The 16049-nt window shown below is 37.7% G+C and overlaps 1 protein-coding gene and 1 long non-coding RNA gene across 3 annotated transcripts in view; one reads left to right on the top strand and one right to left on the bottom strand.

Moving 5' to 3' along the window:
• The window catches only part of whrnb (whirlin b), a 61246-nt gene extending 48793 nt beyond the window's left edge, over window positions 1-12453 (bottom strand). For both annotated transcript variants that reach the window (XM_015039176.1, XM_015039177.1), the window contains exon 1: window positions 10842-12453. In XM_015039176.1, coding sequence (XP_014894662.1) covers window positions 10842-11531 — 690 coding nt within the window. In that variant the 5' untranslated portion in view covers window positions 11532-12453. The remainder of the gene's footprint in view (window positions 1-10841) is intronic.
• LOC106951550 (uncharacterized) overlaps window positions 11777-16049 on the top strand; it is a 29225-nt gene continuing 24952 nt past the window's right edge. The window contains exon 1 of the long non-coding RNA XR_001425829.1: window positions 11777-11863. This is a non-coding gene — a long non-coding RNA (uncharacterized LOC106951550). The remainder of the gene's footprint in view (window positions 11864-16049) is intronic.

Here is a 16049-nt window from a genome sequence, read left to right as displayed (position 1 = left end):
TTATAAAAATAAAAAAATATGTATTTTTTATTTTGTGTGTGTGTATCACTTTAAGAGCTCAGGAAGAAATGTTTGCTGTGATTGGTTAATCTAATTTAAGCTGCTAGCCATTGTTGTTGTAAAAGCACAAGTTCAGCTATGATGAGCAGAAAATTGACGGATTAATCGTTGGAGGCCATTCAGAGCTGTTTGTTCAAGAGACTGAGAGCGTGTAAATGAATAAAAGTAGGTTTTGTCAGTATTTAACAGGATTTGTGTAGCTGTGCAACCTAAACACACACACACACACACACGTATATATATATATATATATATATATATATATATATATAAGACTTCAGATTACGCTATGACCGCTTGGTGCCATCTGCTGGAAAGATTAGAAATGACTGTTTATAATGAGTAAAATTAATAGCTTTTGTTGTCTATATTTCTTGTAGCCCACACTCAGCTCTGTTAAAGAAAGTTTTGACCTGAAATCTCTTGTTTGTTTGGCAAAGCACACGGGTCATTATTTCCATAATAGAAGACTAACCAATAAGCTGATGAACTGTAGGTATGCAGATCGTCTATCTTCTACCAGGCAATAGAAAATAACCCAGATAAACTATAGAGAGCTTTGGTAGTCTGCAACTAGAGCTTGTCTAACAAATGACAGAGAGAAAGTGCTGTATGACAAAGGAAGCCTCCGCAGGCAAGTCCATTCACTTTGTTCAGCTCTGGATTCCAACAATAGATTCTAGGAGATGCTTGTCTATTTTAGGCCTGGTGTTTTTGCGGGCCCATCATCTGTAGCCTGAGACAGGCAAAGATCAGTGCTGGAACTGGCAGAGGGAAGGGACACTCCTGTGCGATTTAGGCTATATATGCTTCCACGCAGTGCTTCAGCTGGGTTGCAGTGGGTGGAAGAAGAGCTCTCTGTGGGATTTGCGCAGCGCTGGATGGGTAGGTGAATAGAGAGTGGTAGGGAGAGAGTTATGTCTATGATAATAGTGGATGGGTATATTTTTATACTGGTGGTGAACTAACATGCAGGACAAAAGCCCAGTGTCAACGTCAGTACTAGTCAGTCAAGCTATGCAACAAGATAATAAGATAAGATCATAATACTTTATTGATCCCCTAAGGGGGGAATTTTGTTTGAACCAGCACAGTACACAATAAAAACTAAAATAAATAAATAAATAAAGTAATAGGAATAAACATACAAAAATAATAAATAACAATGAGTAGGGATAGTCCTAAGGACACACACATATTCCTCAATATATTACTAAAGATATATTCAACATTTAAAACACAGCTCTAGAGACTATGGAAGTTTGATAGTCTCAGGCAGAAAAGACTTGCTAGCGTTCTGCAGTAATCTTTGGCTATGTCTGCTCCTCAGACTGTCCACCACATTATAGAGGGGATGAAAGGCATCATCCATGATAGCTCTGATCTTCTCCAGCATTCTGTCTCTCATCACCTCTGCCAGCTTGATGCCCACAACTCACTCAGCCTTTCTTATCAGTTTAAGACTGTATAAGTTTTTCACCTTCATTGCAGCACCCCAGCACACTGATGACTGAGAGAACATGAACAGCAACCTACTGCAGATGTTAAAAGACCTGAGACAATAAAAAAGTGAGATGGGAATTTATTTTTTTTTTTTTTCAAATTTAGTTGCATAATAATTCCGCACACATAATAGTTGCCAAGTATCATGCACACAGATATTGTCCTGAGAAAGCCAGAATCTCAGAGATGATTAATATTTTGGACTGACGGAGAGCGCTGGAGTTATTCAACAACAAAATGAATTCTCAAAACTACAACTTGCATAATTATGCACACAATGTAAGTTTTAATGTATATATATATTTTTTTACAAAATCTAGATACAATAAAAAGTTGCCATTTGGGAAAAATGGCAATGTTCACAGAGCAAAAAAAAAAAATCAGTTTTCAAATGTCTATTTGAAAACAGATTTTTTTTAATTTAAATTATTATTTCAATTATTATTGAAATAATTTTTGTTTTTCTCCACAAAACCAGGCCTAAATTTTGCAGCACACCAATCCTCAAGATCTGGATTTGAAGACTCCTGCTCTAGCAGCTTGAACATTGCAGACATTTACTGTTGCACAGAAATTTCTCCATTGTGGAACAATGAAGGATATTTCTGTTGTATTCTACTTGCATTTGTGCTTTAGTTGCATAAAGAGATGGGAAGATGAGTGACCTGAGACTGATCAGTCCCTGTGCTATGTCTGACCATCAATCCATATTAAATATGTAACACCATTCCCTCTAATAAATACAGAGTATATTAAAACTATTTTATAACACTTAATATCCTCTTACAATTCAAGGCAAAATGCTGAAATATCTACATCAACCCTGTTTCCTGATAAAACCCTAAGGTTCCATAGATCAGTATTACGGTACTTTGTGCTGATGGTGTCTGTTGTTTAAGGGTTCATTGAGTTAAATTGACTGTCAGCTCAAATGTCCACTGCCAGCTGCTTTCTTTTCCATGACCATTTTTCACACTTACTTAGGCAGGTTCCTTTTTTTTATATGTAATTTCATGTTTTTATCTATAGGAAAAAAGTCAAAATGTATTAACTACAGTGTGCAAAAGTTCCAGTATTTGTATTGAAATTTCAATGGTAAAATAAATGTAAGAAATCAAGAATAAATTTGAGGATTTTTGACTTTGCCTTCACTTCACTTTTTTATTTATTTTTATTTTATTTTATGCTTTAGCAGCCTCCATTAAACAGTAAACAAGGAGGAGAGTAAAGGGAGAGATACACAGCAAATGGTCTGAGAAAGGGAACTGAACTCTCCACATCGTTTTGAGGACAACTGCATCAAGACAACAGTCTGCACACAGCGAGTCCCACCAACTGACCCCCAGGACCCTCCTGCTTTATTCTACTTACTGCAGCAGTTTAGTGTAGAAGTCATTTAGTGTTCATATGTTCAACTGATGCTTAGGAGGCATCTTTAAAAACAAGATGGAGAAAATGTCATTGATATCAATGGAAATTATTACCGATTAATATTTAATAAGTGTTTTGGACAATGTTTGCAGAGTTTAACAAAATGGAGTGTCATGAGTATTTTTTAATTCACATTGATGCTGTTTTTTTAAATTACCTTCACACTTAAACCATTCAAGTCAGAAACGTCACCACCAGCACTCCCAGTACAAAGCTGCTGAGCAGACAGAATATAGATTTCCACCAGGTTAAACATAAATAACTGAATGTTTTCCTGCTGTAACATAGAGGCACAGTAACAAACAGTGATATAATTTCCTGCCCCAGGCACCTTTCAGAACTGACAACTAGACTTTAGCCTGTGTGCTCTAAACATGTAGTGAATCCCTGAAGAGACATGGGAATCAGGAGGAGCATGAAATCAAAATCCATGAACACACAGACCATGCAGCAGTGTGACAGCTGTTCTCCTCTGTGGTCCAGTGTGGCTACAGAACTCATCAGGGAGCAGATTCCCATTGGTCCCTCCCACATACTTATGCTTGTTAGCTGAAAAATGTGCTTCATAAAATGGTGGGCTATGTTCAAAGACACTTGACAACAGCATCTTCCAGCAGCAGAGTTTGATAGGGAACGCAGCCAAGACACTCAGCAAGGTTTGTTCATAATATTAAGCAGGTTCATTCACAACTGATTTATCAAACTGACAGCAAAGGATAACTTCTCCCACCCAAATGTTTAATGATATAATACCCTCCTACATCTCTTGTGGAATTATCTGCTGGAAAGTAGTTATTTTTTTATTTCTTGGACTTGTTGGGGGATGTACAATATTTTATTCTCTAAACAAATACACACACACACGCCCCCCGCTGATCCCCCCCACACACTCACATGCACACAGGTGCACACATGCACTGGAATGTAATGTCATTGTTTATAAATAGTCACAGCTTCATTCTGCTCAGAAAAGTTCAAAATTGAGCATTTCTGCTAATTAAAATAAAAATGCAGAATAAGACCAAAGAATTAACTAAATACACCATGCCCTGGTTTAAAGAAGTTCAATAACAGATGGGAAGCAGAGTCATGGACATTTATTATCCTGAAAAGTGTTATAAAACCATTTCAAAGGCTTTGGGAACCACAGTAAAAAGCATTGCAGTTTTATTTCTTGCTGCCTAGGAAATGTTTTGACAGAATTTTTTTTACTAAATTTGACGTGACACCCTTAATATTGTAAATAACAATGAAAGGCATTTCAAGCTATGGTCCCATTTCTCCTCCTGTCTTTAAGTTTTATAAAACCTTTCCATGTCACCAATCTGAAAGATAGCATCCTGCCCGCTCATCAAACCTGCAATGACTAATTTAATGAGGATAAATTCCAAGAAACATCAACATAATTGCTTCTATGCAAGGGAATGTGATGACTAACTCAGGATTAGTGTGGTATGACAACAATCATTAAGCATGGCTGTTAAATTGCTCATAGCAGTGCTGGCTGACAAGCCTTCATTCATAACCTCACAACAACTGGCAAGGTTTCTTAAAGGGATCCCCGATTAGTTGAACATATTAGCCTAAATATGTTGTATTTTCCTATTAATTAAAAAAAATGCTGTTTGTGATATGTCAAAACTAATAATTACTTTAAAAAATTATATCTTTTGTAATATTTTTCCCCCATGGAGATCGTCATTTTTTCACCTGTGCAATGCATGCTGGATTAATGACGTAGTGTAGTTTACTGAGTAAACACAGGAATGCTAACTTTACACGAGTTGTGTTGTTTATCATATTGAGCTTGACTGGTGTAATTTTAGACACTGAGTTGCTGTTGGCTGTAATAAAAAAAAAGGAGAAAAATATTTATATATTTGTGTGTAAAGTGGAAAAGAGCCGAACACAACTTCAGAAAGGATTTCTCTCCAGAAGATTTTGAGTTATTTGTATGAGTAAAACTGATGAAGGCTCTAAAAGGTGTTTGTTACCTTCGCAAGCTAAAAGCAAATGTTATGCTATGTGTACAGCTTTTATCCACAAAGTGCCTAAGCCCAGCCAGTGCCTAGCCAGTGAAAGAAACTGGGAGAAACATCAGATAAACAGTGCTGGAAGCTCTTTGAAATGACAATGGAACTATTGCTACTGCTACCGGTACTGAATGTGAAACCACAGACCCGACACTGAACCAAAGACCAGACCCAAAATGGCTGTTACGAGAGCAGACACACTTACAGAACTACTTACCAGATCAATGTCATTTAGGTAAATATCATTCATTGTTTCACTGTGTAGCTGAAGGAGGCAGCAGCAGCCCAAACTTCTTCAGCCAATTCTTTCCTCTTGCTCCGTTTGGTCCTCCTTCATTTCCTTCATTACCTCTTGTGATTTCTACTGTCAAGTTAAATAAGCAAATCCAACACTTTCGAATGTATTCACCATCTCCACCCAACTGGGATGCACCTTTCAAAGAATCAAGTACACCCATCCCTTTCACTCCTCAATCTAAGTAGCCAAATCTTTATTTATAAATAGATTTATTGTTTGATGTAATGCTTTTCATATGTTTGAAAACAGATTAGTTGCACTGTTTAGAACATGGTTTGTTTATTTATTCATTCACTGTTAACGTAAAAGTATTTTTATTAAATCATTACTTGAGAAACTAAAAGTTAAAAGTTAGTTAAAGTTTAAAATTAAGTTATTGTTATATGTAATTAATATGACTAATATCTGTTTGTTGTCAACCTACTCATAACTCATGCTGTCTACTCATATAGACAATGCATGTTGCCTGTTCATATGCTGCTGATGAGATTCATCTAAAGAAAAGAAAAGCAAAAGGAAGAAAGCCTTTATCAAGTTTGGGCAAAAGCACAAGTGGCTTAAGAGAGCAAAAAACTTTACTTGTACAACAAGTAAATAAGTTTTAAAAAATGATGCATTTCATTTCAGAGGAAAGCAAAGGAAAAAGAAGCCAAATGTAACTAAAAATCCTCTGATCTGACATTTTTTATCCACTTCTTCTCGAGTTTAAACTGAGAACAGATGTATCTGTTATACAATAATAGAGCAGATTGTGCTCTGTGTAAAAATAGTTTTTAACTCTACATTGCTACTTTTCTGTCTACTTCTAAATGTTTGTTTCTCCTTTACTCAGTTAGCTTTACTAGGAGACACAACATTCAAAAATCTTCTGCTCTCCTTATTCCAATTTTTCCCAGATGTGAATATGTGCTGATCAATGTTCCCTCTGCAGAGCAAACATGGCTGAATATTCATTCCGTCTTGAACTCAATGTGACCAGATGGAATCTGTTCATACTCTGTGTCTCCTTGCTTAGTATTCTGTCCAAGTCTCTGAAAAGTGTACACACCACTGTCACCAGGGAAATATGGAAGACTGGAGATGAGAGGTAAAGAAGAGAGCATGAGCATGAAGAGAGGGTTGAGTCAGAGGAACATTGCAGTGATGGCAAGTCAAGGTGACCACTCTGATCCCCCCCCCCCCCCCCCACAAAAAAAACAAAAAAAAACAGGGTATTTATGAAGTTTAGCTCACAAATGTGATCTGGAATATGTATTTAAATATATAATTTTTAAGACATCAATCAGCCTTTCCTTCTGTTGTCAATCTGTCTGAAACTCGTACCCCAAACTCCAACCCTTTACCTCCATTACTCTTCTGTTTACTTTCTCTTTCACTTACCCCTGCCAGCTCCACCTTTAACATCTTTTCTGAAACACGTCCACTATCTCTTCTCTGCACATGTCCATACCATCTCAGCCTCAAACATTTAACTTCGCCTTCAATCTGCTCAACCTGAGCTGCGCTTCTGACTGGCTCATTTTCACCCTGTTCAGTTTTAGTCCCTTTCTATAACTGTAGTTTTAAGACTTTATGTTCTATATATTTTAACTTTGCAACAATTTTCTAAACCAGGGTATTTTAAATGGGTGACATTCCTGTTAAGACTTTTAATTTTATAACTTTAGGAGAAAGAAACTAGTTATTTCTTGACACAAAATGACACAAAAACAATCAGAGTGAGAAAGCGAAATTTAAATTCTATGTATAAATCCAGTACTTAATGTATACAATATTTTGCAAAAGTTTCCAGAGTTAATTTTTGGACATGTTGCTTGTAAGCAGAAAGATGTTAGAAATCACCATTTGTCAGCAGTGTTTCAAAGTTTTAATTTTATATTTAATTAGCTTCTGCAGCATATGAACAATATCTAAAAACAATATCTAACACACACCATAAGAGAATTGGTCAGTGAAAATGATCAATTCTCTAATTGGTCATTTTCTGCATGCTTTTTTTTTTAGCAAATGGGTCTATGAAGATACAATATTAATTTTTGTTTGTCAAATTGCTACTGTGTTCCTGGTATTTTTAAAGATGTTGTTTATTGATGATCACAAATTGATAGTTTTAGTTTAGATTATTTTTTCTGCCTTAATGGTTCATATGTCAGAGTTCAGCTTCAGAAGCAAAATGAAAAGAAAAGTAATTTCTCAAAAATGGCCAAACAATGAAATGGAGAAGAGTAAAAAGGTAATCCAAAAACAGACATAACATTAGGGCCGGGACTTTAATGAAATAATGTTGATTAATTAATTACTTAGATTTTATTGCATTAAAAGTTGTAAAACAATTAATTATTGTTTTTTTTATTTATTTTTTTTATTTTATATACATAGGTTCCAGATGGAACATGAGTATTTGTGGCATACCGGTTCAATGAGTGACATTCTGACGTATAAGCTACATCCGAAATCAACGTCAATGGATAATTTCTACTTCAAGAAATGATCTAATAATAGATCTAATAATAGACCTTTCTGAGCTGGAAAGGTCTATTACTAGAAATTGAAAATGCTGCTTATTTTGTCTATATAGTCTTCAATTAAAATGCAGTTAATTAAATAAAATGCAATGAATTAATCTTAATTAATTGTGGCATGTCTGACAAACTCTACAATTAACTTTATTATTATTGTTATTTTTTTATCAAACCCCAAAAGCAATAAAAACGTCTTCTGAAACTTTGCATAAGTATAAGTACTTTAGTACTTGTACATTTTCCCCTGGATTCCTGCTTTTGTTTTGCTCTACTTCCATGTGAATTTTGTAAGTTTTGTTCTTCATTTTCTGTTAAACATTCTTTATCTACTAACTGCATCTGCCCTTCTGCTTTTGTGTCCAACTCAACCACTATGCAAGATACTTTCTTTTGTTTTCCACCTCATTATTATGTACTAAATTGTGTTGGTTCATCACGTTGTTAATGAAATATGTTGGTCTTTTAGGTTATAATACAAAATAACAATTTCAAAGGATAGGAATACTTTACAAGCCAGTTAATGCCAGTATTTATGTTAGGCTAGCTAGTTTTCTATATATGTTTGCAGATAGCAAACTAAGGTCACTGCCTGCCTCCACTACTTGAAACAAACATAGAGAATGTCCTATTTGCCCAATGGGGTGTAGAAAATAAGCTGCAACACATCTTCTGTGCTGTCAGATAAAAGAAGCCACTCAGGCTGTTTCCCATCATGCTGGGTTGATTGCAGGTAAAAAAATAAATAAAAAAAGAAGCTCTTATTTCCTCTTAAATAAGCTTTCGCCCAAGGCCTAAACCGAGAGCCTGTAGAAAAAGTGTGTTTGTGCAGAGATCTCTACAAACTGATGGTGTTTAAGTGAGAAAAGCTTGCAAGGTCACAAAAATATTTCCATAGACAGGTGCTTCAAAAACACAGAAAAACACATAAATGTCTGGGACAACAGAGCAGGGTTTCATCACGGCTATTTATAACCAACCAGACGACAGCTTAGGAACATATTTATTTTGCTGCTTGAGACCTTTGACTGAGCCTTTTGTGAAGTCTCTTCCAGCAAGCTTGGTCCTCCATCACATCACACTAAATCACACAGATGTGAATATGTATTCAGTTTTTTGAATCGGATGTTTTTTCCTTCATCTGTACTTTGTGGTCTTAGTGCAACGGACAGATCAAGATATGTAAGATATTAAGCCAGGCATTTCTACCGTATAGTTTGCACAGTCACACTAACAATTAAAACATATTTGTATTTTGTGATGTCTTTCTTGTGAATAAATGGAACATAAAATTTACACAAGCTACATCACAGATGAGCTCTTTATTCCACTGTAAATATGAACATGTAGGGTCAGAGAAAAGGAGCCTAAGAATGGCTGTGTAAGAATTGAATGGCAAGAAAAGTAGGAGGCATTCCGTGTTGATTATTGAACATTTCTGTTAAGGTCAAAGGTGGGATTTAATGAAGTACAAGTACTTCTTTATTGTATTTAATTATAATTAAATTTTTATAAGCTCATATGAACTGATAAGTAACATTGATAACTGCTGTTGGGGGCACATCGAGCGTAGCGTCACCTGCCAATGTCCCAGATGCTATTTAAGTCAATAAGAAGATTGTGTTGATTTAAACTCAGAAATTAAAGTTCATGAAGTTAATTTGACAAGAGACAAGTTGTCTAATCATTGTTTTTTTTAAGTTCATTAATCTTGAATGGTGAGTTTTAACTTAATGCTGCAAATTAACAAATAATTATTTCACAATATGCAAGAAAAAAAACTTCCTTCACCAAGTTAAAGAGCCAAATTTCTGTTATTTTCACTCACAGTATCAAGTTAAAATAACTACTTATTTTAAATTAGAATAATTTAAATTCTTCCTTCAAATTTCATGAACAAAATTTCTGATCTGATATTGAACTTTATTAAACATCACAATGTTTAGTGTGAACACAACATTATCTTCAAACTTTACAAACTGATAGATGCATTAAAATAAGTATTGGCTTAAAAACAGGCACAAGTCAGATCAATGTTACACACTGTCATCTCACTCACGGTGCAACACAGGATACAAACACATGCTGCTAAACACACTGGGAAATAGTTCCCACTTCTGTTTTTTCTCTAGTTTATTTAACTCTTGGAGGTTTGACAAAATAAATAAAAAGTAAACACAACTAACTACTGTAAGCTTATGTTCAAACTCTAAAACTCTCCAAATGTATTTGACTTAAAGAGTAGAAGATAGTAGATACAACTAAATACAGCTCAAATGTTTTACAATGAATACTTAATATCAACCAGATACTTTTGAACACATGAAACAGCAACTGAAAGCAAAGGCTGATTCTCCTGATATTCAAAAATAATTTCTAATGAATAGTTTTAAACTTTGGAGCTCATCACCTCTTACACTAGTTTGCTTACCATAACTATTAGCATACAACGACAGATGTGTTGTTAATGATGGATAACTACCAGCATTCCATAGTTTTAAACAAACTAGTCAGATTTTGCATTAAGATAAATCAAAAATTAATATATCAAAGCATTACTACATTGTATGTCATAAAACATTGTTCCAGTCAGTTTTGAAATTGGCTTAGCCATTTTTTGATAGTTATTTAAGTGGATAAAATATATTTTATGACTCATCAAGAAAGAGTTTACAGAACATAACCCTATGTATTAAAATCAGCAGCAGCATTTCTGCAAAGTTTGTTTTTGTTTTCTGTTTTTAAAACGGAAGCAGAATGAGCCTTTACTGTAGTGGCAGAGCAGGAAGAACTTAGAAAAAGGGATTAGGCAGCTTCCTTCTGGGCTCAGAGGAGAGAGACTGACCCATACTGCTGCTGCATTAGGTCAGGACAGCGTGGTCACTGCTTCCGCCTCATCCAGCAGTCTACAAAAGCACTGCCATCTACTCAAACCGTGCTGGATTCATCTTGCAGCACAAATCAAACATATTCCCACATGTGTGAACCCCTGCTTACCTTCACCGCCTCCGAGTGAGAGACAGAGTCAAACACCGAGTCGTTCGCTGCTACAATCTGGTCCCCAACCCTCAGTCCTTCCCTCTCGGCCGATGAGCCCGGCTCCACCAGCGACACGTAGATCCCCACGCCGTGCTCTGACCCCCCGCGGATGCTGAAACCTAGACCCTCGTGGCTCCTGGAGCGCGTCAGGGTAACTTGACGCACTTCTCCGAAGAGGCCCTCGCTGAAGAGCGGGGCCATGGGAACAGTCGGTTCCGGACAAGTCGTCGTGAGAGGCTGCTCGCAGACTGAGCTGATATACGACTGCAGAGTAGAATCGCCCTCATCTCCGAAGCTTTCCGCGCTGCCGTTGCTGGGCAGCAGGTCTGTTTTCAGGTAGAGCCCCTCGGAGGTGTACTGGTCAAAGAGGAGCTGGTCGGACCTGGGGATGACGAGACGCAGCATGGGCAGCAGCTGTCTCTTCGCGGACGTGTTGAGAATCACTTTGAGAGTCTGGACCAGGTCGTAAACGTTGCGTTTGGCGTGGTAAACATTTAGACAGTGGATAAATTGCTCTCTCTCCAGGTCACTTAGCAGCACATTGAGTGTGTTATGGAGCCTTCGGACATTTGTCGAGAGCGCACGGCTCCCTACGCCGGCCGAGTTCACCGATGTGTTGGGCGAAGCGCGCTCCAGATCAGCGCTCATCCTACCGCATAACGGAGAAACAGCGTGCCATGCAGTGCTGTGGAAGGATCGGGCATTTGGTCCAGCGCCGATCACTTCACATCTCCCCCCAACAAATTTAAACAGCTCCCCGAGTTCCAGGCATCAACAGGTGGCCGGTAATATATGTGCGTAATGACGCTGGAGTGCGCTCAGTTTGTCACGGCAAGGAACACATTTTCCCATCAGAGGTCTACGTTTCTCCAGCTCCGAAAACAGGGCATGTTGCTGTTCCGTCCTCTCTTTACTGCATGCTCAACACGAGCTGGACCGGGGTTCTGAACGGGACGCACCTCTACGACTTTGATTGTCCGGTGAGATGGATTATTTCAAACACAACAAAAACCGTTTTCATTCATGTGAATCTTCAATAAGCTTATTTGAAAAACCACATAACCATATTCTAACAATGAATATCTCTACGAAAAGAGAATGTGCTCCTTTCTGCGACGAAGCTCTCTGTGAGCGCAGCTGGAGGAGAGCGCAGAACGGGTCGCGCTCTGGAGTCTTGGTAGGAAATGACGCAAGTTTGTGTGGCCATGGCAGTGCGTGTTGCTTGGAAACTACTATACACCACTCACCAATCTCTAAATGAAGACTGAAGCTAATGTCACACAGCTGATTGAAAGTACAGCAACAATATGAGCTTTAAAAACAGACCAGAATAACCAGAATAAGTGATAATGATGACGATGATGATATTGTTATTCTATTATATAATACAATTTTATCATGGCATTCATGTCATTCATATTATTTATCTCCCCAAATACTATAAAGTCCAATCAGAGTCACTTGATCATACTGCATGATGTTAATTGGGTAAATCCAACACATCCATGTGGAAAGAAACGACTCCCTTGCACCAGAACCTGGCTCAATGGAAGTTGTCAAGGTTCAGATCTGGAAACAGTGCAGAGTCAGCTCTTTTAAAATTTCACAATGAAATCAGCCGGGCACCTGATTCTACATGTCCAGCTGTACTGGAACTGCTGGAACCCAGAGAGGGACCACAGAAAATTGGATCCTTGGAAAATTCAGTGAGTACGTCACAGAATTTTCCATTCTTTGCTTGTCCTGTTTTATATCTACATTCTGGCTTCAGGATCAGTCAAAGTGAAACAATCTGTTTTTTTCACCGCTCTGCTGATAATGTACGAAACTTTTCTACCATTTTAACCCAGTGAAGTCGCTAACTCTCTGTTGAGCTAATGAGATGACTGTCATAGCTTGAAGTTATGACAGTTCAAAGATCTTTTGCTGCTAAACACCGATGAACACTGATGAAACACTGCTAAATTTAAGCTTTTTGACCTTACTTGAAGCATAAAGTGAACAATCTCAGAGTCACTTTTGATAGCTGCTAGGAATTTGATTTATTTCTGTTTTACAGACTCCATTTCTAAATTGTTTTAAATAACTTCTTTTGGTGAAGGAACAGGGAATGGTGTGCTGACCCTAGGAAGCAGAAATGAGTGTGGAGAACAGAACAATCTCATTACAAGAAATTTATTGGTTGAATCTTTGTGCACTGAGACAAACAAGTTCTGCAAAAGATACAATAAAATAACAGATCTAATGTAATGGGTAGATTGAAAAAGTCTGCAAAAAACAGCAAAAAAAAAAAAAGGAAAACATCCAATTCAAGGAAATACTTTTTATAAGCACCTGTAAATCTGTGTGCAGCTGTAAACCTGTAAAGCAAGAGATTCCACAGTCACTAAACTGGCCACTGTAATACAATCTATGAGCGCTACTAAAAACAAGTCTATGCCATGGACTTTTTACTGGATCACAGTCTGCTCATTCTCCTGCACCTCGATGTCCAACTGGGATGTAAAAAACTGAGCAACTACTGAGCAACTATGGATAACATGACTGTCTCACTAGAGTAGTGTTTCTGAATCCCGGTCCTCAGGATCCATTGCCCTGCATATTCTAGGTGTTTCCTTTCTGCCAGACACCTGACTTGAATAAGTGGGTGATTAACAGACTTCTGGCATGCAGAGGAGGTCATGCAGTCATTTTAATCAGGTGTTCTGGAACAGAGACATATCTAAAACACGCACAACTGATGTGGAGGTTCACTAGTTGAATTCAGGTGAAAGTGTAACCTCTTCACCTTTCAGCTTCCCTCCCTACCTCATTTACACACATGTTGTCTTCTTCTGATTTTCAGTTCAGTTCACATCATCCTTACCAGGCTGCTCCCCACAGATGCATATGGATGCCGTCACAATGCCACAAGATAGTCAATGGAGTCTCCTTCCTCTAATCAGCCTATAGTGATTCTAACCAGAGACTGAGAGCTGATCCCAGATGCATTCCCTATCACCTCCCAGAAGACATCTGTCACTCTGATCACACACTTCACACTCTTCACCACTATCTCCCTGGTTGTACATGTCCTGCCCGCCCTCACATATTTCTTTCCCACACAGAACTTCCTCACACTTCAACATTCATCTCTTGGCATCTGCTGCCTCTGGAGTCATACAGACACAAAGCAGCTGCTTCTCACCTTTTCCATCAACATTGTCAAGGCAACCACCACTTCAGCAGAAAGCCATGCTACTGCTCATTATCTAGTAACTGTATACCCTCTAAAATATGTCAATCTCATATGGTTTTTAGTAAACTGGCCATCACTTTCCACTCTTTCCAACCTCTTCATGGTATGTCTCATCACTGTCACTCCTCTGTATTTACTCTAACTCTTCACATCACCCTTGAGTAGTTCAATGAATGTGAACTACTCAACAACATCTGAGTGGGATGGGACTATGGCTGCTCCGTCTGGATTCAGGTGACAGTGGGTGTCTGTCTGTCATCTTTTAGCTGATCAAGCTGCATTATAGCAGTTATCATCTCCCTGTCAAACCCAACCCTGAGGCTATTTTTAAGCATCTATTATTAGAATGCCAGAGTTTGTCTTCCTCCTCTCGACAGTTAAGAGCCTCCTCTGTCTGTCCGATTCACAGAAGGAGACTGCGAGGAGAGATACTTGTCACTTGCCAGGAATCTGACTCCTCACTATGTCAGCACAGCTGGGCCTTTTAGGAGCTTTATAAGTCAGGACTTTTGAAAATAAAAATTACCATAAATTACAGCATTTCAAATCATCATGCAGTTTTCTTGTTGCTTCAACAGATTTAGTTTACTAAATGTTTCTATTGCATTTTACTTATTTCATTATGTGTTCATTTCTAAACCTTTGTAATGTGAATAGCCATTTTCTCAGTATTTATTATATTTTTACATGTCAATGGGAGTGGATTTGATGTTGATGTTGACTGATCCTCTAATTTTTCTAAGTTATCTTTAAAGAAGTTGGCAAACTCTTTGCAAGCCCTGGCAGAGTGGAGTTCAGATGCTACAGTCATAGAAGCGTTAAGAGGTTGCAGCAGTTGTAGCTACCCAGTCTGTGTCTCCCTCCTTAATGGGGAGATGGTACTCCATGCTGCAGACAGATCCATATGGCACAGGTTCGGCTCATTATTTTTGCAACTCAGTCTTGACAGGGCTTCCTTTCTCTCCACACCAAATAATTAATTTTAGTCTGGTTTACTATAGTCTGGTTTGTCTGTTTTCTCACTGCCCTCAAACTTCTGGTCAAATATTCTATCATCACATTTTACTCTGGCACTTTCTTGTGCCAAATACACTCTTTGGTATTCAATTTGATATCAGATCATAACATATGTTTGCAGACCTGGATGCTTATTTTGGAAGAAGAGGCTTACGTTTTCAACACATCTTATTACAGATATATTAAGAATACAAGAGATTGTTATTGCATGTAGAACAGAATCAGTATCTACAGTTTTAGTGGTGCTTTCCTTTGTTTTAGTAGAAAAGTACAGTTTTTTTATGTCACTGATGCTATAAAGGTTAATTTTTACTGATGACTGTTTTTTAACAATGAAATAATATTATTCTCTGAAGTTACCTAAATCCTTAATGTTGTGTTTGTGCAATTAGATTCTCTTCATTCTTCATAACCTCTGTGGAATCTATGACTTTAGCGAATGGGTATAAACGAGCTATTGCTAAGAAAAGAAGTGGGAATTATACTAGTATTACTGGTCAAAATGATTTGCTTGGGGAGTTCAGTCCTCAAGGAAATTTTAAACTTTTTGCAACATTGAAAATAAACTCCTTGAAGTTCTCAGCAGACTGGCTCAGGCAACTTGCTGATGGGGATTGAGACCACTATGTTGGAGAAGATACTCGCCTCTATTCTAAACTCATTTAGTCTTTTTCTGGACTGTGGACAAACAAAGTCTCCTATGGAGCATAGAATGAGAGGTTGTACATATACAGTTTGTACCAGTGACGTGTGGTGAGGTGCTGGTGAGGCATTGACTTATGACTTAGACACCATGCATGTTACTGGACCTATGGAAATTTCGCGCATGCATACAACACTGGGGGGCAAAAAGACTAATCTTTTACATGTCATCCATAGCCGCGTTAACTCAGTGAAACTTAAAAATGTAG

This window comes from Poecilia latipinna, unplaced genomic scaffold (assembly GCF_001443285.1).
Source record: "Poecilia latipinna isolate Pla-1442-1.1 unplaced genomic scaffold, P_latipinna-1.0 Scaffold463, whole genome shotgun sequence".
NCBI classification, from domain to species: domain Eukaryota; kingdom Metazoa; phylum Chordata; class Actinopteri; order Cyprinodontiformes; family Poeciliidae; genus Poecilia; species Poecilia latipinna.
Note: the sequence above shows the minus strand (reverse complement) of the source record. Positions and strands in the feature narration are given on the sequence as shown.